This window comes from Rutilus rutilus, assembly GCF_951802725.1.
Source record: "Rutilus rutilus genome assembly, chromosome: 18".
NCBI classification, from domain to species: Eukaryota; Metazoa; Chordata; class Actinopteri; order Cypriniformes; family Leuciscidae; genus Rutilus; species Rutilus rutilus.
Window position 1 is genome coordinate 2,753,892 of NC_140231.1, and position 25,325 is coordinate 2,779,216.

At 38.2% G+C, this 25,325-nt stretch overlaps 1 protein-coding gene across 1 annotated transcript in view; it reads right to left on the reverse strand.

The window, feature by feature from the left end:
• Nucleotides 1-21,640, reverse strand: part of stk26 (serine/threonine protein kinase 26) — a 39,672-nt gene extending 18,032 nt beyond the window's left edge. The window contains exons 1-2 of the mRNA XM_084386873.1: nt 21,164-21,640; nt 14,089-14,319 (exon numbers count right to left, since the gene is read on the reverse strand). Of these exons, the coding sequence (XP_084242999.1) occupies nt 14,089-14,319; nt 21,164-21,205 (273 nt within the window). The 5' untranslated portion in view covers nt 21,206-21,640. The remainder of the gene's footprint in view (nt 1-14,088; nt 14,320-21,163) is intronic.
• Nucleotides 21,641-25,325: the final 3,685 nt, after the last annotated feature.

A 25,325-nucleotide genomic window follows, 5' to 3' on the forward strand; every position in this document is an offset into this window, starting at 1 on the left:
CTACTGAAAAATGACCTCAGTCAAGGCTCTGATTCTCTGGCCGAGTCTGATTCACGGTGCTAACTCACAGGCGAGTTTGAGGCCGTTTCATGAATCTTTCTGCCTGGCGTTCAGTTGCTGATACAGGAAACACTGGGCAAGCATCTAATGACATGATATCTGACGAACATCTTGTTTTTTTTATGAGAAAGGCAACTGTAATGGGATTATAATATGAAAAATCTCTGACATTTACACACACAAAAACCAAAAACAATTAACAACCTTTTATTACCGTATTTTCCGCACTATAAGGCGCACTTAAAAGCCTTTCATTTTTTCAAAAAACGACAGTGCGCCTTATAATCCGGAGCGCCTTCAAAGAGTATAGAAGTTACTTCTATACTCTTTGGCGCCTTATATATGGATCTGGCGCCTTATTTTAACGTCTGTTAAACAACCGCTGACTTAAACCTTGTTTATACTTTCGCCTGACACCGGAGCGCGCGCAACTCCCCAAACAGACGAGGCATTTATACTTGACGCAACTGTTTTGTTTTAGACTGAACACCAGACCATATAACTGATTTAGACGCGCAAACTGGGTGCCGGTGTGATGAGATGTACTACTTATATCCGTCTGCTCGGGCAGATTCGGCTCAAAGTCATGCATCTTCGGATTCAGAGGCGCGCGCGCTGTTAAGCCGAATCTGCCCGAGCAGACGGATATTTTTTTTTTATTAACTTCGCGCTCATGCGGACGCGTCGAGTATAAACAAGGTATCTTGGTTTACATTTGGACTTTGGATGTGATCTTAGGCTTGAAAAGGTTGGTGACCACTGCATAACGCAAACCCAGTCAAACGTTTGACTGCAGTATCTTCTATTCTATGCGCCTTATAATCCGGTGCGCCCTATATATGAAAACAGTTCTAAAATAGGCCATTCATTGAAGGTGCGCCTTATAATCCGGTGCGCCTTATAGTGCGGAAAATACGGTAGTTAACAAGTTTGTGCTTTTGTTTATCTTTATTTCTAACTTCTGCTATTAAACGGTGGACAAACAGTTGTTTTTTCCTTTTATATTTAAAAGCTTTCTTATGTACAATGTATATATCATAGCCTTTATTCACCTCTTTGAGGTATTGAGATATGGGTATTGTTCAGAAAATAACTTTGACAAGTTTTGATCCACTTCAAATGTTGAATGCTGTGTGTGTGTGTGTATATATATATATATATATATATATTTATTGGGGTGTAACATTCACGGTTCGGTTCGATACGACAGTGGTGTCACGGTTCGGTACGTTTTCGATACCGCAAAAAGAAAGAAATGCCAGAGAAATTTCCTTGATTTAATTTTTTTTTTTTTTTTTTTATTAAAACTAACATCATAGAGTATGATCATTTTTTACTTTGAACAATGATGGAGCTATACTTGACTCTCCTTAATACAGCATATAAAACAAAAACAGCTCCTTATAAAAAATTATGTAATATTGTTTTATTATTTTATTTCAGATTAACATTTGAGGGCAGCAATTTTATTCATAATGTCTAAATAATAATTCAAAAGCAAAACGATTACAAATATATATGGGAGTGGAAATGTCAGACACCCACTGGTTAAAATGGTAATTTAATGTTTTTTTTATTTTTAAATAAGGGTGAGTTTTCCTACATCTTTTTTTTTTTTTTTTTTTTTTTTTTACAAACTACAATTTGTAGTTTTATAAATGTGGATAATATTTGAAGGACGAACAAGTAATGTTTTGGTCATCACATTAAAAATAACATTTAAATATGATAATATTTGAGTTTTGAAGTGCTGGAAAAAGATGTGTGCATTTTACTCTTCCTGCCACACTTCCATGGTTACAGTGAGTGTTCCTACAGTAAAGCCATGGTGAATGTTGCTGATCTGTGGACTTAAAGCCTATAACTGGTTCATTCATGGCACAATGTTTCTCCAGCGCTGTTTGATCCGTTAATAGCGGAGACATCTGAATGCTTCTCGCTAGATCTCGCAGCGATGTTATTACTTCAGTGGCGAACTCTTTACTGGATCTCTTAGCGCTGTAGTAACAGTGTCGCTTGATCAAGATCGGCTCGCGCTGCACTGACAATGATGACCCAAACTGATAAACGGTCTGTTAAGCACACAATAGCAGTTTCGTTTCGCTTTCATCACGTTTGCCATTTGATGTTGGGGAACGTTGTGGTGGTCGCGCCAGCGCGGCAGGAAAAATGGTCCAACGTATCGTACGGTTTGTAATGCATACTGAACCGAAAACCTCGTACCTAACGGTTCAATATGAATACGCGTATCGTATATGTATATGTATATGTGTGTGTGTATATAGCCTGCAATATGGAGATAACTAGCCAGGATGTGGACTGTTTTTCTTTTTTCAATATATGCATAAAGTTAGCTTTTTTCATTCAATGAATTTAACTAAGAAATAATCAACCTATTAACTTATTAAAATAATTGTTAATTGCAGTTACGTTACTTATTAAATATTCTAATATTGCATGTTGCATTCAAGTATTAGAAGATCAGAACATTTAAAGGGACTAGTGTTGCACGGTGTACCGATACTTCAAAAGTATCGCGATACTCGGAAATTAAAAACGTCACGATACCTAAATTTATCAGTATCGATACTTAAAAAAAAAAAAAAAAAAAAAAGCCTCCCTATCTGGACGTCTGGGTTTTTTTCCTGAGGCACGCAGCAAAGAAGCTGCCACTGTCATGTGTCATGTGACAAAACACTACAGCGAGATGGCTGCATGTGCGAGCACAAGTGGTCCACATCGTAGAAAAAGATGACGCGAGGAGTGACATATGGAAGTACGTTGCCTACCTTGCTCTGTTGCACGGTGCACCGATACTTCAAAAGTAAATCGGAAATTAAAAACGTCACGATTCCTAAATGTATTAGTATCGATACTTCTAAGAATGACCGCGTTCCAGATTTGTAAGGCCGGCGACACACTGGCTGGCCCATGCGTGGCGTGTCCGTTTTTATTTCGGCCTGCGAAATAAAATATTTAACTGCCTGCGTGACACATGCGTCTCAGGCGCAGCTCGAGACGCGCGGAAAACCCATGCATGCCAGAAATAGAACCGACGCATATTTTTCACGCGACACACAAGCGTTTCCAGGCAAAATAGAATAGGGAAAGATGTTTCTATGTCATTTTGACACGAATACATATTAATAAATTACATTTTGATGTTTGAAAGTCTCTAGGTTTTGACATAAATACAATATAAATGTAATTAAAAAAAAATATTATTGATTTTCAAATATTGCACCTGTCAATACAGAACGAAATATTCTGTGGCCTATTTTGCCGTCAAGTGCATCAACACTGCCGACGTTGTCTTTGCTGCTATATATTTATGTTTAACATGAAGTATAGGCCTTCCACAACTCTCTCCCCATATGTCAAATATATCACCAATGAGGCTTATCATATGTTACCAATATTAAACATTGTTTAATATAATCGCTGTTCATATTTTTATTCAAAGTTCAGAATCAAGATAAAGTTATTACTGGTAACTCTAATGTTTCTTATGATAACTGAGATAATGCTGCTAAATTTATTTATTTATATTTACCTTGAATGTCATTGCTCTAATTTATTTTTTATATTTTGATATTTCATATTTTGTTCAAATGTTTAATATATCTGCTGTTCATATGTTCATTTATTAGTGTGTTATATGATAAGAATGTTGTCCCGGTTTTAAAATAAAGCACAGCAATGATATTTGACAGTGTTTCTCCCTTTTCAGGAAAAGTATCGAAAAAGTATCGAAATCGCAATACTTGACTTGGTATCGGTATCGAAACAATAATTTTGGTATCGTGACAACACTAAAAGGGACAGTTCACCCCAAAAAGAAAATTCGGTCATCATTTATTCACCCTCATGTTCTTCCAAACTTGTATATTTTCTTTCTTCTGTGAAAGACAAGTAAAAACATTGAAGAATCTTTCAGCTTTTTCTTGTCCATTCTATGAAAGTCGACTGAGGCTAAAAACATACTGCATCAAATATGGCAACACAAAGCTGAAACATCATTGGTTCTCACGTCACAAGACAGTCTCTGTATGTATATTGTTCATCCATGTTTTAATTTAATTTGAGAGCGAATTCAGAAGAGTTCAAATACACCAGTTCATCAAAGTCATGATTTTAATGCTGCATTTATGACCTCTTTAAAGTGTAAATATATTGACTTCCATAACATGGAATAAACAGTTGTAGAATTCTTCAGAAATCTTCTTTTGTGGTTCGTAGATTAAAGCAAATTTGAGAAGACATTGGGGTAAGCAAATGAAAATGTTCATCATGGTGTCGCGGTTGGTATTAGCGCTTCACATTTTAATTCAAACCATGTTTCATAACCACGATTTGAAAAACTGAAAATAAATAAAACCAGATAAATAATGTCAAGTGCAAAATAAGTGTAAGACAGCAGCACTCATATGTCATATACATATTATAATAAGACGAGAAACAATAGGTGACTACACATGTATGGCGCTAAATAAAATTTAAAAAAAGAATATTTATGACTACACAGTGACATTATGGACAGTGTTCAGTAGGGGTGTGACGAGATCTCGCGAGATTAAAACGCGACGAGATTTCTCGTTGAGGTAAAACTTTGTCTCGTGAGTGAGGGTGAAATTAGTAGCCTATTGAAGATGCCCCTGCCACTTTTAAATCATTTGTGTGCCGGGCCAATCACACACACACACACACACACACTCCGCGCGCACACACACACACTCACTGTCCCTCGCTCGCTCACTCACTCGCGCGCGCGCGCGAACACACACACACACACACACACACACACACACACACACACACACACACACACACACACACACACACACACACACACACACACACACACACACACACACACACACACACACACACACACACACACACACGCTCACTGGCGGGCGCACACACGCACACGAAATCGTACAGGGGAGAAGCCAGACAGTAGAGTTTATAGCAAAACATTTTGCAGTGTTTGCATGTCCTTTGCTGCATAGAATTCATTAAAATAGAAGTAAAATAACATTCATTACAAGTTGATTTCAAAATTAACCTAACTTGTTTTGCATTTTGTGATTTTCAGTTGAATAAAAGACTATTTTCCATTCATATATTTCATCATAGGGATGGCTCGATACCACAATTTTGGTTTCGGTACGGTACCAGAACCTAATACCTCGGTATCGATACTAAATCGATACCACAGGTGACAAATAACCAGCCTCAAAATTGAATTGAAACAGTTTTATTAAAAAACACTGCTTGAAACTCTGCTGCACCGAATGTGCAAACAAAAAGTTATCAAAATGTTTAAAAAAAAATTTTTATAAATAAAAAACAGTCAGGGAACTTACAGTAGGTTAAATTTTGATTTAAAAAAGAAAAAGAAAAGGACACCTGAAATGATACAATTAAAATAGGTTAATATCTATTATCTATAATAATTGATTAATATAGAATAATAATAGAATAATGAAATGAAATGTAAACCATTAGCTTTCATGCATCAACAGAATTATCAACATTTATAGCATTTATTCATCTTGGTTTGATTACTGTTTGGTTTGGGTTCATATTAGTTTAATGCATAAAGTAATGTTAACATGCTAAACATGTATTAGTATATTTAAATAATAATTACGGATTGATCTATTCTAGATTAATAAATGCTATAATACTGTCAGGTCAGGTTACCTAATGAATGTTGACAAATGTAGCTTAAATGTAAAGTGTTACTCTAACATTCATATTAGTAATATCCATATTACTACTATTACTCTCTCTCAGCTGATTCCTCAGTCGGTCGCCACAGCAGCAGTGATAGATATGCCTTTCATTTTACTATCACCAATACTAAAATTAATATCACTTATCTCTTTATTCATTCAAATTCAATTAATATATGATTGTTTGAAAGGGCAAACAAATTATGAGAACTAAACTTCATTGGTTCTAGCGTGTCATGAAAGCACATTTGAGCTTTCGTGTTTACCGTGTCATATTTAATTGATAAGCTCTATGTGCGCTGTGAATAAAAGTCTAAATTAAATCAGTTGAATGATGGACTCACGTGTCGATCTCTGAACTCTTTGAACAAGTCAGGATGATCAAGTGACAAGTGGTTCTTAACGTTAGCCAGATTTGATGTGTTGCCTCCCGTGGCAAATTTAAAGCAGCGTTTGTACAGTGGTGCATTCAGGTCTGTTGCTTCACCTTTCTCATTACTTTTGTAGGCAAAGTAATGCCATATTTCACTCCTATTGCTCTCTTTATTTATTAATTTCGGGCGTGTAGAATGAGCTTCATCTGTTTGATCCATCGTGTTCCTCCGTTGTCACCGTTTGCCGGTTGTGCGTGACCCGCGTCAGTTTGGGTAGCGCACTGCCGCCTAGCGGTGAACTTCGAAACAGCAGCGCATCAAATACCGAAGTGAGCAAAATTATGATATTGTACCGTTTGAAATATAATATATACCGGTATTTTTGCAGTACCGGTATACCGCGCATCCCTATTTCATCATTGAGGATTTCTTAAAAATTGTGTAAAAATCTCGTCTTGTCTCGTTCTCGTGGAGTAAGCGTCTCGTCACACCCCTAGTGTTCAGCAATGGTTGAACCACATGAACCGTTGAAAATTTGACTACATTCATTTCAATAGCATTTATCATCATCTTTGGTATCAAAAATTGATATCAAGCATTGTTAAATTTATTGATTACTGAAAATTTGGTATTGTGACAATATTATTGAAGACAAGTAAACAGCCAGTAACTATGAACAAAGAAACAAAATGACAAGCAATATCACAAATAAATACAAAAGAACTAAGATCCATAAGTTTTCAGGTACATCTAACAGTAGTAATTCAGGTAAGAAATACTATAGAGACTGAGTAAAGTAATAAGATATTAAATAAAACACCACAGTCTTTACTGTATGAATTGGATATAAATAGTGTCTTTCCTCATGGGCAAAAAAGTCCAGTCTGATGCAGACTTGTCGTCATTTGTTGTAAACACTGACCATCGATGTGCGCACACACACACACTCGCGCACACACTCACACACAAAGCAGCCAGACAAAATCTATGAGCATACGTTCTGTCTGGCAGCCCTACAGAAATACAGGTATTGTGACATCGCACAAAGGGTTTGGCCATGAGTCACCAGTAGCATCAAATCACACACTGCACACACTACACACACTACTACAACAATACTGTGGTACTCGTGAATCAAAATACCGCTAGTGCCGCATTACTTTCTGAACAGAAGCTGTGTGATTTACGGCTGTAAATATGTCCACGTGGTACTGGAGATAAACGAGTGGAGATCAAACAAATGTGGAATATAGTTATTTTTACTTTGCACTGTAAGGCTGATGTGAACGGTTCTGCATCGATGCATAAAAAACATAAAATAAACCATTTTTAAAAAATGTGACTAAATAGGCCTGAAATAAATATTAATGTGCTGTTTGATTGTAAATAAAATTTATTTACTCGTATTATATTAATAAAAAAGTTGCGCATGTCAATAGGAAGCAAAGGACTTCTGTGCACATGCATGATTGTGAAAATAGTGCAGGACGTGATTGATGTTAATTAGTTATGCACAGTTACTCGCGCTGACTGACACACACCAGTTAAACTTCACCGCACAAAAAGACACCATGTGATCCTGAACTGAGCTCTCTTTAGCGGCGTATTGCGCTGAATTACACACTGAATTATCTTAAAATATCTGTCTTGACGAGTATTCTTGGTTACATCTTAAGTGAACGCAAACAATAAGAGGGAAAATCTAATGTGTAATATTATATTAGATCCGTGCATTAGGGGCTTAATGCAATAAATCTGCTGCTGTCTGTGTTAATGACTGAATAACTTTTGTAGCTTTAACTGTGCGTTCACACCGGACGCGAATAGCTGCCGCGTCTAGTTATACGCTTGACCACTTTGTGTTAATTCGCGCGTCAAGAGCGAAATTGACGCGCGTAAAAACAAAAGTTTGAAGCAAAATTTACGCGCGTCAGAGGCGAAAGTTTCAAAAGTTTCGAAACCCGTTGGCAGCCATCTTTTTACAAGATGTCTGATGTTGATCGATCATTTATCGAGAGAGTCACCGCTCTGTATTTGCTCTGGAGAGCAGAACAGCGGCGTAGGGATCATCGTCGCCGTATTTGGGTCCACCAGACCCTTCGGAGGCGAACCCAGTTTGACGAGTTTCACCATTTGCTCCAGGAGCTGCGCCTGGATGACGGCCGCTATCAGCGGTGCTTCCGTCTGTCTCGCGCCCAGTTTAATGACCTGTTGTCCCGCATCGGAGCGAGGATCACCCTCGCCCTCACCCACATAATCTGTCATTTATTTTTGTATTGATGATAAATGGAGCCAGCCTCCAAAAGTAATTAACCTGTCCTGTGTTTTTTTTTCTTTTTCTCACACAACACTGTCCAGACACAAACTGTTCTTATACACTAAAGTATATTGGTTGTCTTTACATTAGAATAATAATGTTTCATATAATCGAATATGGAATAAATAGCATTCAATACAAAATGAATATGTCTCGTATGTTGAAATCAAGTTTTTGTGTGATAAAAGATTTACTTTGTTTTTACTTCACCATGTGACAGCAGCAAGCAGGCTCCTGATTGGTTAACGCGGCGCGAATTGACGCAGAAGTTCCGATTTTTTAACTTGGGCGGCAGACGCGAATTCGCGTCAAACGTGCGAATGCACAAAAAGCACTACATAAAATCATTCGCGTTTGCATTGACTTAACATTGAAATCACTCACGCCTGACGCGCTATTCGCGTCTGGTGTGAACGCACCATAATAATAATAATAATCTATTGATTTGTAATTAATACACTAGACCAGGGGTGTCAAACTCAGATCCTGGAGGGCCACAGCCCTGCAGAGTTTAGTTCCAACCAGCTCCAACACACATACCTGTAGTTGTTAAATAAGCCCGAAGGACTTGATTAGCTGGATCAGGGGTCTCATTTATAAAACTGTGCGTAGGAACCTTACTAAAAGTGTACGTGCGCCCGAAAGCCAAAAATGGCGTACGCAAAAAAATATTCAGACTTATAAAACCGTGCGTACGCCAGAACCTGCGCAGAATTCACTTTATAAATCCCAGTCAGCGGAAGATTGTGCGCACATGCGTCTACTCCCCGAAATAACCATATATGGAGCTTACAACGCCTAGTTTTACTATGCAGATCCTCATCTGCATATCATTTGCATATGATTATTCATCCACGTGATAACGTTTAACGGTACAAGACACATTACATTAATAAAAATCAAGTAGTTGCCTATCCTTGCCTTGTTTTTGAATACATAAATCAAATAGTGTAAAATACATTTCAGAGAAAGTTTTTCTCAATCTTTTCCACTGGCCGAATTGTATTTTTAATTGATATTTTTAATGGAAGCAAATGGGCCTTGGGCATTATTTGCACGAAACTATTTTCTCAGACAGTCTGGTATTATCATGATAAGCAGTTATCTCTGTGGTTAAAACATTAAAGCACGCCACAGGAAAAGTGTTCAAAAGCATCGCATCCACAACAAATATTTCTATTGACTGAATTTGAATATAAAAATGTTGTAACTTCTAAGTAATGATTTCATGTTTAAGTGCTTAACTCCATTAATTTGAATGGCATATTTAATCTAAATGTTTATATCAGAAGTAAAACATAGTTTAAATCAATATTTTATTTATTTTATTTATTTATTTGCGTCAGTTTCACTAAACGGCCCAACGCGCTCGCTGGCGCGGACATTTAAGAAGGGATGGATATTTGCTTCAGGTGACAGGCTTGGTGAGTGAAATTATATTTGTATTATCTTTCTGTATATGTTAAATTTTCTTTAGATTTTCTGTCTAAAAGTGACCAAAAAGACATTTAACTGCAGCTCACCATCGGTGTCGCCAATTCCCTTTGTCTCCAGAATGTGCGTACGCACGGCTCAAAGTTTGCTTAAAGGTGCGCACATTCTCCCGTCAAGTTTGTTTTTTATAGATCAAAACCTTTGCGTGGGAACTGGCGTACGTACGTTTCCAGCCCCGTTTTGTGCGTACGCATGCTTTATAAATGAGACCCCAGGTGTGTTTAATTAGGGCTGAAGCTAAACTCTGCAGGGCTGTGGCCCTCCAGGATCTGAGTTTGACACCCCTGCACTAGGCTATGCAGTAAATTTGATTCAATTTGATCATTTGATTTCGGTAAACTTATAAAAATGATTTGTAATTTGAGCTGTCGGGTTCGATTTCGCCTGGTAAAACTGGAGTAAATACCAGCATAGCTTTTAAGAGGCAAAAGCTCTGAAGGGACTGAAGATTAACACATATATGGCTTTTTTCCACTAGAGGTTTCAGTCGTCAGTAGGTAGCTAGCCAATTTGCAAAGTGTGATCTTATCTGACTGATCAAACGTTAGATCTAAACGTCAGTAACGTAATTTATTTTAACACATTTACGTTTTCATCTGGTCAGAAGAAAAGCGGCAGATATGTTACTTGTGCAAGATGACACAGTTTCAGGGATGACAACCATATTTAAATGTGACAACCATTGTGTTCCAGAGTTGAACTCTGGTGAACACCACCCTGCAAATTCAATGGGTTAATTCACCCAAAAATGTCTTTATAATGGGAGTGAACGGTGTCTTGAGATTTTGAAGCCCAAAAAAGCTCATCCATCCATCATAAAAGTGCTCCATACGACTCCAGGGGTTAATAAAGGCCTTCTGAAGCAAAGCCATGCGTTTGTGTAAGAAAAATATCCATATTTACAACTTAATAAAGTATAATCACTGGCTTCCGTTAACGGCCGTATGCAAGTCTAGTTCCGGTGGATGAGTGAACTCTGACCTCTGTATGGATTACTTTTATGATGGATGGATGGATGGATGAGCTTTTTTGGGCTTCAAAATCTATGGTACCATTCACTCCCATTATAAAGCTTGGAAGAGCCAGGATATTATTTAATATAACTCAGATTGTGTTTGGCTGAAAGAAGAAACTCATATACACCTAGGAAGGCTTGAGGGTTATGGGTAAATTATAGGATAATTTTAATTTTTGGGTGAACTATCCCTCGAAGTAAAGATGTGTGACCAATAGAAGATTGATAAGTCATGATGTGAGCTCTAAACTGGATTAAAAGAATGCAAACTTTAAATCGGCAGGATTGCAGCATTGCAGGAAAGTGGAGTAGGCTGTCAATTTTTACATTTTGGATGTATTATATGTTGAATTACATATTTTAAGAAGTCGAGGCAGAGTGTGTCATATAACGACTTTTGGGTTTGGGAGGAACTGCATCAAGTAGTGGACCTCTCTCTTTTTCTATTATGTATAATGAATGTTCATTTTATTAACTTTTCACTTGACATTTTGTAAAGCAATGTTTACTTAAAAACAATTGAAGGCTACATGCTGTTTTAAAGGGGCATTCCAACCATTTGAACATTGTTTTTTATTTAAAGTGGGTCATATATGTAGTCGAAATGTAAAATAAATTTTGAATTTGGTGCCTTCGTGACCGAGGAAAGACAAAAAATAACTTCAGGACGCATTTGTATGAAAGACAACAACTCCCACAATGCACCACATTGCACAGCTCCGCAAGCCACTCCCACTAATCCAGAAAGCGCATATCTGCCTATAAGAGAAATCACTCTTCCGTCTACAAGGCTAGCTACCACCAGAGCTTGAAATTCATTTCACATTAGGGGTGGGCGATATGACCTAAAATTAATATCACGGTATTTTTCATCTTTTGAACGGTGACGGTATAATATCACGGTATAACTTTTTTTTGGTACATTTTGGGAGGAGTAGCCTGTCCTGTCTCTCTTTAGTATGTGAATAAAGTTAATATTTTTATAATATAATAAGTAAATGGTAGGTATCCTTATCAAAAAGAGACATGGGAGAGTATTATGCATTCTCAACATTTATTTTGCAAAAAACCTAAAGATCTTACTTAACAGTGTACAACAAAACAAAAATTAGCAGTGTAATAACTAGGGCTGTTTTCGACAAAGGATTTTCATAGTCGAATCTGATTCGTTAGATTTTGCCGTAGTCGATTGATAGTCGAACCTTTTTTTTTTTCTTTTTTTTTAGATAGCAGCTAGATTTTTTCCATTTCAAACAAAAGAGCTAAAACACATATATCACACATATATTATAATATTTCATAAACATGAGGAGCAATATGAGAGAGAAATTTGGTGATCGTTGTTTAGGTACATTAAACCACGTAAAGCTTTTTAACGCACATGAGAACCGCGTGGAGTCAACTCGCACATGAGAACCGCGTGGAGTCAACTCACAGCCGCTCCGCAGCCCTGCTGAAAATGTGAAGCAGAAACGCTTAATATCAGATAACGTCCATAATAATTGGACTCCGGGTTCGATTTTTTTTTACCATTTTCAGTGGTTATGAGGAGCAATATGAGAGGGAAATTTGGTAATCGTTGTTTACATTAAACCACGTAAAGCTTTTTAACGCACATGAGAACCGTGTGGAGTCAACCCACAGCCGCTCCGCAGCCCTGCTGAAAATGTGAAGCAGATTTTTGAATACATTTTTATTTATTTACATTAGTAAGCTACAGGACATCGTCTTTCAAAACATGACCTGCGCGAAAGCGAAAAAATAAATAAAAATGTACCCAGCCCTTCTGAAAATGCGAATGCGTCTCTGTCCCCAGCACATTTCAAACCAAAGGTTTGAGGTTCATAGTCGAATCAGACCTCTCCGAATCGATTCGTCGAATCCTCGACTATTAGAAGTCAGCCCTATTATTTAGAATTAGATATTATTGATGTAAATGCAGCCGTTCAAGGAACATAATTGATTTATTACGGTATTGACGGTATTAGAAAATCCATGTCGTGGCGCAATGTCACACCGGTGATGACTATGACACCGGTGTACCGCCCACCCCTATTTCACATTCACACAAAATGTCTAGTTAGTTGGCGAACTCATTAGTGCATTACTCCTCGTTTGTATTTCTTTCGAAAAGGTGAATTATTGCATGGTACCTGGATGTTCAGTCAGAACATATGCGGTGCGAAACTAGGATAGTTCTCAACACAAACGTCTGTGTCCTCGTCTGATTCAGAGATTTCGTCCAGGAGAAATTGTCATCGTTGAAATTCTTTGCCGCAGACGGACTCTATCTCTGTGTTCGTAGTTGCATCTTACAGTCTATGAGTTGCATAGTGAGATCACCGGCGCCACCAGTCCGCCCTAACTCGAGCCAGTCCGGGCTCCTCGTCCGCGGCAGGCAGGTCTTCTGCCTCGGCTGCTCTTCGCTATAATGCGGCTTGTAAAGGTAGCCACAAACACCTGATTCAAGCATCAGACTTCCGAAATCCTCTTCTTCTATATCATATTGAGCACTCTCCTCCGCTATTGTCATTACTTTACATCTGTCTCCACAGCGCCTGTTAGCTTAGCTTCAAACAAGATGGAGGATATTGCTTTCAGTTTCAGAGAGTAAAGTCCAACCCACTGATCTGTAATAGGTCTGTAGCGTGAGCGGGTCCCGCCCCCTGGGAAAGATGAGGAACTTGTGCTTGTAGTCTTTACAGAAATCCACCTTTTTTACACTTCCTCCAACAATGACGTCAAATGACGATGGTCATTGTTGGAGGAAGTGAAAAAGGTAAATAGTGGATTTCTCTCGTCTCAGGGGAAAATGAGAGAATGTTGCACGACCATTCAATAGTATGACTGGTTTTCTAACAATGGACCTCTTAATGCAAATGGGTGGAGTGTCCCTTTAACGCATTTTATTATTATCATTAATGATTAACATATTTAATGTTTTATTCTCAGGTGCGGATCCAACAGTTTTTACTACGGTGCAGAAACTGGTCTAGAGAACCGTGGAATTTTTCTGGTATTGACTACTGAAATTTTGGTATTGTAACAAACCTAATGTGTGAAACCGTAAAACACATCAATCCATACCTTTAGGTAAGAGCCATAGTATTTGGTGACGTGAGGACTATCACACTGGCTGAGAACGGTGATCTCCTGTTGGATGTCTTCAATTTCATCTTCTGCTTCCTCGAGGTCGATGGTTTTGATGGCCACTACGTTCTGAGAGCGCCGGTCGATGCCTTTAAACACCTCGCCGAACGAGCCCTTCCCGATGCGCTCCAGTTTAGTGAACAGCTCCTCGGGGTCTGTTCGACTGTTCTGCAATGCAAGAGTTACACAGGGTTAGTTTGAGTTGGCTAGGTTAGATAAACAGGTATAAACCAAGACAAATGATGAGTTCACTTAACAATACTGTATATACCAGTTAAGTATATACATACTTGTGCTTTTTGGGATCCGAGTTTATTATAGTTAGAAATAAAATTGACTATTAACAAAATTTTCCAGTGATTTCTTACTTTCTACAAATCACGTGTTTCACGGCACAGAAAGGATTTGCAGTTGCTTAAATATATCCCTCTAGTTTTATAAAAGCTTAATGGAACAATGAAGATCAAAGACAAGAAGTTTATAAGTGTTCAAAACAGAGAGAATGCCAATGCTACACTAGGTTAATCAATAATATTTCAAAGAAACATTTGGGAGGGGAGCTCTATGAATCAAACACAAACAAGCTGTTCAACTATTGCAGGTACAGTTATTTCACTGGACGAGGAAGTGAAACCAACTTCCAGTATAAAAATATAAGAGGCACATAGTAAAGTTTTGTTGTTTTGAGTCTGTTTATTAGCTGAAAAGTCTACTAGTCTGGTGTTGTGTTATACAATACATTTGCAAGTTAATCCACAGAGGAGTAATGGAGGTGCGCTAAAATCAAGCCCTGTCCTCTATTTTCCCTCATTAAATATTCTGCTTATCTCACTCTAACCAAATCATCCAGGTGGATGCTGTACATTGAAGCACAACAGACTGGGTCATCTGACCAATCAGAGTAAAGTAGACCAATCACAACAGACTGGGTCATCTGACCAATCAGAGCAGAGTAGACCAATCACAACAGACTGGGTCATCTGACCAATCAGAGTAAAGTAGACCAATCACAACAGACTGGGTCATCTGACCAATCAGAGCAGAGTAGACCAATCAGAGCAGAGTAGACCAATCACATCAGACTGGGTCATCTGACCAATCAGAGTAAAGTAGACCAATCACAACAGACTGGGTCAGCTGACCAATCAGAGCAGAGTAGACCAATCAGAGCAGAGTAGACCAATCACATCAGACTGGGCCATCTGACCAATCAGAGCAGAGTAGACCAATCACATCAGACTGGGTCATCTGACCAATCAGAGTAAAGTAGACCAATCACAACAGACTGGGTCAGCTGACCAATCAAAGCAGAGTAGACCAATCACATCAGACTGGGTCATCTGACCAATCAGAGTAAAGTAGACCAATCACAACAGACTGGGTCAGCTGACCAATCAGAGCAGAGTAGACCAATCAGAGCAGAGTAGACCAATCACATCAGACTGGGCCATCTGACCAATCAGAGCAGAGTAGACCAATCACATCAGACTGGGTCATCTGACCAATCAGAGTAAAGTAGACCAATCACAACAGACTGGGTCAGCTGACCAATCAAAGCAGAGTAGACCAATCACAACAGACTGGGTCATCTGACCAATCAGAGTAAAGTAGATCAATCACAACAGATTGGGCCATCTGACCAATCAGAGCAGAGTAGAACAATCACAACAGACTGGGTCATCTGACCAATCAGAGCAGAGTTGACCAATCATAACAGACTGGGCCATCTGACCAATCAGAGCAGAGTAGAACAATCACAACAGACTGGGTCATCTGACCAATCAGAGCAGAGTTGACCAATCATAACAGACTGGGTCATCTGACCAATCAGAGCTGAGTGGACCAATCAGAGCAGAGTAGACCAATCACAACAGACTGGGTCATCTGACCAATCAGAGCAGAGTAGACCAATCAGAGCAGAGTAGACCAATCATAACAGACTGGGTCATCTGACCAATCAGAGCTGAGTAGACCAATCAGAGCAGAGTAGACCAATCATAACAGACTGGGTCATCTGACCAATCAGAGCTGAGTAGACCAATCAGAGCAGAGTAGACCAATCACAACAGACTGGGTCATCTGACCAATCAGAGTAAAGTAGACCAATCACAACAGACTGGGTCATCTGACCAATCAGAGCAGAGTAGACCAATCAGAGCAGAGTAGACCAATCACATCAGACTGGGTCATCTGACCAATCAGAGTAAAGTAGACCAATCACAACAGACTGGGCCATCTGACCAATCAGAGCAGAGTAGACCAATCACATCAGACTGGGCCATCTGACCAATCAGAGCAGAGTAGACCAATCACATCAGACTGGGTCATCTGACCAATCAGAGTAAAGTAGACCAATCACAACAGACTGGGTCAGCTGACCAATCAAAGCAGAGTAGACCAATCACAACAGACTGGGTCATCTGACCAATCAGAGTAAAGTAGACCAATCACAACAGATTGCGCCATCTGACCAATCAGAGCAGAGTAGAACAATCACAACAGACTGGGTCATCTGACCAATCAGAGCAGAGTTGACCAATCACAACAGACTGGGCCATCTGACCAATCAGAGCAGAGTAGACCAATCACAACAGACTGGGTCATCTGACCAATCAGAGTAAAGTAGACCAATCACAACAGATTGGGCCATCTGACCAATCAGAGCAGAGTAGAACAATCACAACAGACTGGGTCATCTGTCCAATCAGAGCAGAGTTGACCAATCACAACAGACTGGGCCATCTGACCAATCAGAGCAGAGTTGACCAATCACATCAGACTGGGCCATCTGACCAATCAGAGCAGAGTAGACCAATCACATCAGACTGGGCCATCTGACCAATCAGAGGAGAGTAGAACAATCACAACAGACTGGGTCATCTGACCAATCAGAGGAGAGTAGACCAATCACAACAGACTGGGTCATCTGACCAATCAGAGCAGAGAAGACCAATCACAACAGACTGGGTCATCTGACCAATCAGAGCAGAGAAGACCAATCACAACAGACTGGGCCATCTGACCAATCAGAGCAGAGAAGACCAATCACAACAGACTGGGCCATCTGACCAATCAGTGAACCTGTACAGTAAACCTGTTGTAGGAGACCCCAAAACAAAACTAGGAGCATTTAAAATAGCATAATAGGGGCAATTTAATCAGTTAAAAGAATTTTCATTCCTAATCCACTAAAATTCTAAAAAAATTTCACAACAACTTTTTTTGCTTGTATTATAAATGTAAATAATGTGCAGTCACAGGTTATCAGGTGAACATTAAGTTTTACTTTGAAACTGAACATTGCTCATCTAGTCAGATGTTATATCCAATTAAACCGGGCATCTCCAAAGCACTATATCCAGCTTCCCTGCATGTGTGTGTGTGTGTGTGTGTGTGTGTCTGCGTCTCTCTGATAAACCTCTGGTGTGTGGATGACTAGGCTATCTGCATGCTAACAAGCTCCCAGGGGCGGGAGTGTGTGTGTGTGTGTGTATGTACCCCCACAAGATTTATCAGCCGGACGCATGTTCCTCCACTGACGGCTAGACAAACACATGAACAGGCGACACAGCAGAATCCCTCAGGGCCTGCAGATATACACTGGGGATAATGAAGCAAGTGCACGTGGGTACAAGCTACAGGACACAACAAGCTTTGATCATGTTCCTTCACAGCCGTCTCCCCTTTCCCTGTCGAGCTGACTCAGGTGTGCGGGACACACCCCGACGCTACGCCTAAAACACACACCTCCGTGCCCCTGGAGCTATGAGCACATCGCCTCTATGAATGGACAATGGCGTAGCCTATTTAAAAGGGACGAAACTGCACTTTAAACCTCAGGAAAACTTAAAACAAACATTAAAAAGGCCTGCCACAAGTGTTACATTAATGAGCAGAGTTACCCATCTGCTGTGCTGCATAATGATTAACAATACAAACCCAGCGACGTCCTTTACTTAGTTGTCATAGCAGAGAAGAGTGTGTGTTATTCCCGGAAGAGCAGCCGGATTAGAAAGCTCTCTGATCCCGGTTTGCTGTCAGAAAGGGAACAGAGGTGAAGTTCTGATGTGCTGCTACTCTGGGCTTTTCGGTTCTGTTACAAGCGTCGACCGAGCGTGAAGTTGTGACATCGGCCACAACACAGAACCACATTCACACTTCCCGTCTTCCTGTGCTGCAAGTAAAGGCTATTTCTTGCTGTCACACACACAGAGGCTTAAAGGATAGGGATTACATCACTGTCCTAGATCACACGCAGCGAACGCTGACTCGCACAGAGGCGAGGGATCAGGAGCGAGCACACCTTCAGGAAGCGGATCCCACTTTATACACACACACATCCACTCCATCCTTAGACGTATACAGACTACAACTCAACGACTACTCCATACATTCAGACACATATGTATTAAAAAAACATCAGCAAAATGAATAAATAAAAGACTTCTATACCATTAATGTCCTCCTTCCAAACATACAGTCACCTGGACAAACTGCTCTCGGAAATAATCACATATTAGATGCATTTCGTTTGTCATACATGACCCCATAATTAAACAAATATATAATAATAATAATAATAATTATGCATATATCTCAGGGCTCGACATTAAGCTGAATCGGTCATTCACTTGTCCGAGTAAAAAATGTGCTTTTCCGGAAAAAATAAATAAATAAATTGTAAATACAATTTATTCCTAAGCAATATTCTCATCAGTTTTGACAAATTTATATCTGCATATTTGTGACATTTACCTTTATTAAGGGCATTTTCCCCCTAATCTTATTAAATATATGCGTTATCTTTCATTTTAAATTCTTAAATTCAATAATCAACACATTTAATTAGAATAATAAGACATAATAAGACACTAACCTAGTCCTTAAGACTAGTCCTAGACTAAAATGTAAGTCTGAGCTGTTTCCACTGAAATAAACTTGCACTGACTGATCTTAAAAATATATCAGTGCCTTTTTAGTTTTAAGATGCACATCGGTAATGTTTTTTTCTAAGCATGTTTATAAAAATTACTTAAATGTCCTAATTGATCTATGGTCTAATCCTGGCTTAGTCTAAGCCCTGTCTGTGAAACCGGGCCTATATGGCTGTAACCAATCAAATTAAATAATATTATGAGACTGATTTATTACCATCAGCGTCATTACATTATATATTATTATTCACTATCAATCGCCGCTTATATTATTAAATGAATGCAGAATTATGATCACGTTTTGGCGATTTCCTAGTTATTTTTGTTGTTGGTGGTGTTTTAATCAGGCTAATTGTTAATCAGGCTAATTGTTAATCAGGCTAATTGTCAATCAGGCTAATTGTTAATCAGGCTAATTGTCAATCAGGCTAATTGTTAATCAGGCTAATTGTCAATCAGGCTAATTGTCAATCAGGCTAATTGTCCGGTCGGGTGAACGTATCAGTACACTGGATCCGTGCTGCTCTTAAAGTGACAGCAGCCTAATATTCCTGATGCCGTCTCGATAATAATCAAACAACAAAACACAAAAAAACATTGCTCACTACTCTAGACTAAATAACTTTTGTAACTTTAATAAGGATTATATTTGACATTTGCGTACTGTATTTCTGTACCGTAAAACTACTGTTAAAGCACGGTTTATTTCTAATGCATCTTTATACCTGTTGAATGTTAAATGGATCCAATCCGTGTTCAATATGATGCATCATAAACTATCTAGTATACTGTAACGCATGGGGCTTAGAATGTTGCTCATTTAAATCATGATCAAAACAGTAATACATTTTAATGACAAAAGTTCAAATAAGTTGATCAAATCGGTCAAAATATTGGTCTTATGATATGAATGCACCGATAGGATTTATTTTGACAGATACTGATTATATATATATAACATTAAGTGTGAATGTCATGTAAAGACTAAAGAGCACATTCAGGGCTTTTTTTTTTTTTTGCAATACCAAATGCTTGGAGGTTTCCCCATCACAACTACTTCTCCTTGGTCTTTAAAAATGACTGATATTAATTTAGTGATCAAATTTAGCACTCTTATGGAAATATGATAGTATTCTGTAATTAATCAATTCTTCCCAAATGATCATAAATCAACATCTCTGGAGAACGTTATGGGGTTTCTGATCAAAATATGACTCCGTTACTGAACAGCGCATTGATTTCATACATGAACCCTGTAGAGACACCTGGACGTGTTTATCAGGCATTCTGGGAGACGAGTGAAATTATGTACCAATATTCCTATGAAATATTAGACATTATTATGGAAATGTTGCCAATTATTCCTCCCATTATTATTACACTTCTTTTCATTACATTTTCCCCCCCAAGAACACACTAACATGCAGATTAGATGCACTGTATTGAATAGGAAAACCCATTTATGGCCCAGATATTGCATAAAGTAAAATAGTGTATATTAATTCCATTATATCCATCATAACATACTTGATAATCATCTTTATACAAAGTTTGGTTAAAAAAAAAAGATTGCTGAATGAAAAAAAAACCCATTGTTTTTGCCTATACATGTAATATAATTAATTAATTAATTTTAACAACTGAGTCCTGGTGTCTCTACAGAGGACAGCATAACATATGAATAAAATATATTTTTTCATAAATGCTCTAATGTTCTTACGCTCTTAACAAATGTAATGTCATAAAAACACTTTTTTTCTTCTGGGTTATTCATGTACCATGATATTTATAGCACTTTAATTAAGGGCTTTAAACGAATGCCATGGTAGATGGAGAAAAGCATTGCCTTTACACTGCATGTCAACAACAACAACAAATATGGAAATAAGATAGTAAGTTACTTGTTGTGAGTGTTTATATCAGGGCTGAATAAAGACAGCGAGTGTGTCTTGAACTGACAGAAACTAATGTAAAGGTGTGATATAGATGATTCATGAGTGTATTAAAGTCTGAATGCGGATTAGCCGATGATGATGATGATGATGATGGCCTGTCGTTACCTTTCCACACCGACTCACCTGCATTCCAGGAACTTGAACAGCTACCGGTGACTGAGCCATCTCCACCCGTCCACAGACAAACTACACACCAGCAAACTCTCGCAGAGACTCTTACAGCTCGCTTTCTCACACTACTCTGTATTAAATTAGATATTTACACTATATTTACACTGTTCGCGAAACTCCTCGCGACGCCAAACTCTTGAGCTAGCTGCGCTCTGCTAGCTTTAAAGTCGACACTCGGTAACCATGATTCCTTCGTAAAGTGGACTTTTTTGTTGTTTATATTAGATCCAGACGGTCGTCGACGGCTCGTTGGGGGCTTTTGGTGAGAGTTTGTTTAGTTTGTTCTTCAGGAGATCTTCTTTGACGCCATGACTCGCGCTGCGCTCGCGAAAGTTGTTTTGTGCTTCAGTTCTGGCCGTTGGGTGGAGTCGCGCGCTCCGACCGCGCGCACACAGACACTGCGTCACTAATGCTGAGCTCTCGTCACACACACATTTCTTCACACACACACATGCATACACACACGCGCGCGCGCGTTTGTTTCACTATTAGTGACTTCCATTGACTTTATATCAGGTTAATGATATTTTCTATGACCTAATCGATAAACACAACCCTCAACACAAGTTTACCCTTGCCAATATACACTCAAAAAAAAAAAAGCTGGGTCAAATATTGGATTTGTCCATATTTGACCCAAACCAAATAATATTTAGCATTTTTTTAGAGTGTATGGCAAGCGTTTTAATCGTTCATTCCAAGGATGTGAACTTCTTGATATCAGGAATTACACTTCAACTAGTAAAAACTGTAATTCTTGATATCAGTAATTGTATTTTCACTAGTTAAAGTCCCTCTGTAGTGAATACTTTCCCCCTTAAAACTCATCTTTTATCACCAAAATGACATATTTAAGCATTTTTTCCTTGAAAATAAGTTCTATGATGGTTCTATGAATATGCAAATGAGCCCCGCCTTCACTCACTCACTCAGCTCAGAGATCCACTCGTTGACGATCACAGGTTGATCTGATTGGTTACAAGGTAGTTTGTGACGTCAGAAACACCAGCGATTTTAAACTGTCTTTGGTTCACTGCAGTTTTAAGGAGAAAATACTCAGCAATGGTGTCGACTTATGAATTTACACATGGTTTGCCTTAAAGCGTATTAAAAACACCACATAGACACATAAACAACATTAAAAGCTGGATTTTCACCACACTTTAAATGTCTATACCATTCAAATTCAGTTGTTGATTGTCAAGAATTTATATCCTGGGAATTAATAGAAGTCAAGATGGTTTGCTAAAACCATTGATGGTTTAAATCCATTCTCTGAATATAAGCGACAGAATACATGGGACACAGAATCCGTACAGGAACAGTAACATATAATAAAGTATGGTCTTGCTTCGGTGCATAATCATTGAATATACTGTATATATACACTGTATATATACAATATATAGCCTACTGTACTTGGCATACATTCTAGTACAGTGAAACGCGAGCAAAGTTTTATTATAAATAATATTGATTATTTTATGTGGGTTATATGCAGTTTGAAACATGGATGAAGGGATTTTATGTGCGGTTTGGTAGGATGACTTTTTTTAGTTAAATATATATATTGTATATTATACAAAAAATATAAATTTACTGTTTTTTATTTTTTTATGACCACTTAAAGTAATAGTTCACCCAAAATTTCCCAGCTTTATAATGGCAGTGATTCGCACCTGAGTTTTTAAAGCTCAAAAAAGCGCATCCATCCATCATAAAACTGATCCATACGACTCCACTGGTTTAATAAAGGCCTTTTGAAGCCATGGGTTTTTGTAAGGAAAATATCCATAATTAAAGGGGTGGTTGATTATGATTTGACTTTTCTAGCTTTAGTTAGTGTGTAGTGTTGCTGTTTGAGCATAAACAACATCTGCAAAGTTACGACGCTCAAAGTTCAAAGCAAAGGGAGATATTTGCTTTTACAGAAATCGCTTCTTAAGGACTACAACAAACGGCTGGTAGAGACTACACCACATTCCTTCCGGGTTAGTGACATCACCAACCCTAAAATTTACATAAACCCCGCCCCCAGGAACAAGATTTATAGATTATCATGACAGAATATGCTAATCAATGGCTACACTCTAAAAAATGCTGGGTTGTTTTAACCCAATTTTGGGTCAAATATGGACAAACCCAGCCGTTGGGTTACATTTTTATAATACATTTTTAATCCAACGGCTGGGTTTGTCCATATTTGACCCAAAATTGGGTTAAAACAACCCAGCATTTTTTAGAGTGTAGAAGATAACTACACATAAGCTACATAAATTCATTCAGAAATGTTGTCTACATGTTGTCACTTCTTCTTGAGTCGCTCCATCTTTCTGACTCCGGTTTGAACATAAAAGGCTAGAAGGTCTTGAAAGTTTCAGTGCATGTGTGTGTGAGGAGGTAATTGAAGCTCCGCCCCCTGTGCCGGGAGCAGTAGCTCATTTGCATTTGCATGAGAGTGAGTCAATTATAGGATGATTTTTTATTTTTTTGGTGAACTACTCCTTTAACCTCTTCGAATCATGCCATCAATTTGTGTGTGTGTGTGTTCACATAGCAAGTGCCAGAAAAGTCACAAAGTTTCGTTCCATTCTGATGAAGTTACAACTTTAATTGGGACAGGACAAACCTCTGAAGACACAGTCAGACGAGTAAAGAGCCACACACCCTCATGTCGACACGGATATTCCTGTAGTTCAGGTTTTATAGTGCATGTGAAATCAGAAGAGTAACAGCACATGTCTCCTCAACAAGTCACATGACCCGAGGCAGAGTGAGTTTTAACCCTCCTATTGCATTCTGGTCCGGTTTTGTTTTTACAAAAAAAAATCCATAATTTTTAGTATGAAGATGAAATTGTGTGAGTGTGTTAAAACTGTCAAAATACACATCATTTATGTTCATGCAGATTTTTTTAAACAAAAAATGTAAGAGACATAACCATTTAAACCAAATGTGTCCGGGTCCGTTCTGACCCGAAAGTGAACTGTGGATTAACACATGAAATTATGCGGATTTGTCCCACATTACCTCTTTCCTACAGGGTTAGGACACATTTTCACACACATTTTCTTCCCACTGGGGCTGCGTTTTGTTTATGTCACGCATGCAAACACACTATAATTCTGAAATAAAAATAAAATGACAAACAAATTAATGTCCTAAAGTGTTTGAGCAAAAGCTCACAGACAAAAGTGGGTTTGGAAAAGCAAGGGTCCTCATTTGCCTTTGCTGCCGCCTGTTGATGAACCGCTGCAACATGACCAGCAGATCCAGACGCTTATCATCATCATTTCTGCATATTACAGTAAAAATGCATGCAAGTGGCACTGATGTTGTTTTGTTAGAAAAAGAATATGTAGGTTTCATACATTTAGACTGTTTTGAGCAGTCATACGTTTCAAATTTATTCAATTTTTCATATGTTCATATACATTTAATGATATATTGAAATAAAACTTCCCATAAATATTGATGAAACTTCATCACACTGGTTTCGTAACACTTTACAATAAGGTTCATTAGTTAATGTATTCACTAACATTGAGCAATACATTTGTTATAGTATTTATTAATCTTTGTTAATGTTAGTTAATAAAAATCCAGCTAAGTTCACAGTGCATTAACTAATGTTAATGTTGAAATTAACGTTAACATAGATTGCAGTTCATTATTAGCTCATGCTAACTAATGTTAACTAATGAACCTTATTGTAAAGTGTTACCGAAATTTCAAAGAATTTCGTAATTTTTTTAATTAATTAATAAAAAGGTAGCAGGTAAATGGTAAAAAAAAAAAAAAAAGAAAACATTTGTGCATTCACTCTTTAATGAGAAGTTGCTGATTAGACACAATATGATTTTAATTGAAAAATATTAAGTTATGCCTGTTTTTTTTCAGCTCCTGGTCCAAACAGACCCGGGAATGCAAAAGGTGTACACAGTTTTATAATGCATTACACTGAAAATCTGAATACACTCCTCACCTTAATAAGGGTCTTAGCAAAGCACCTGTCATACAAAAAGAAAACAATGATAAATATCTGAAGATGGACAACTGGGAATAAACATCTAAAAAGGAAAGAGCTTGAAGCGTGGAGAGATTCACACAGCAC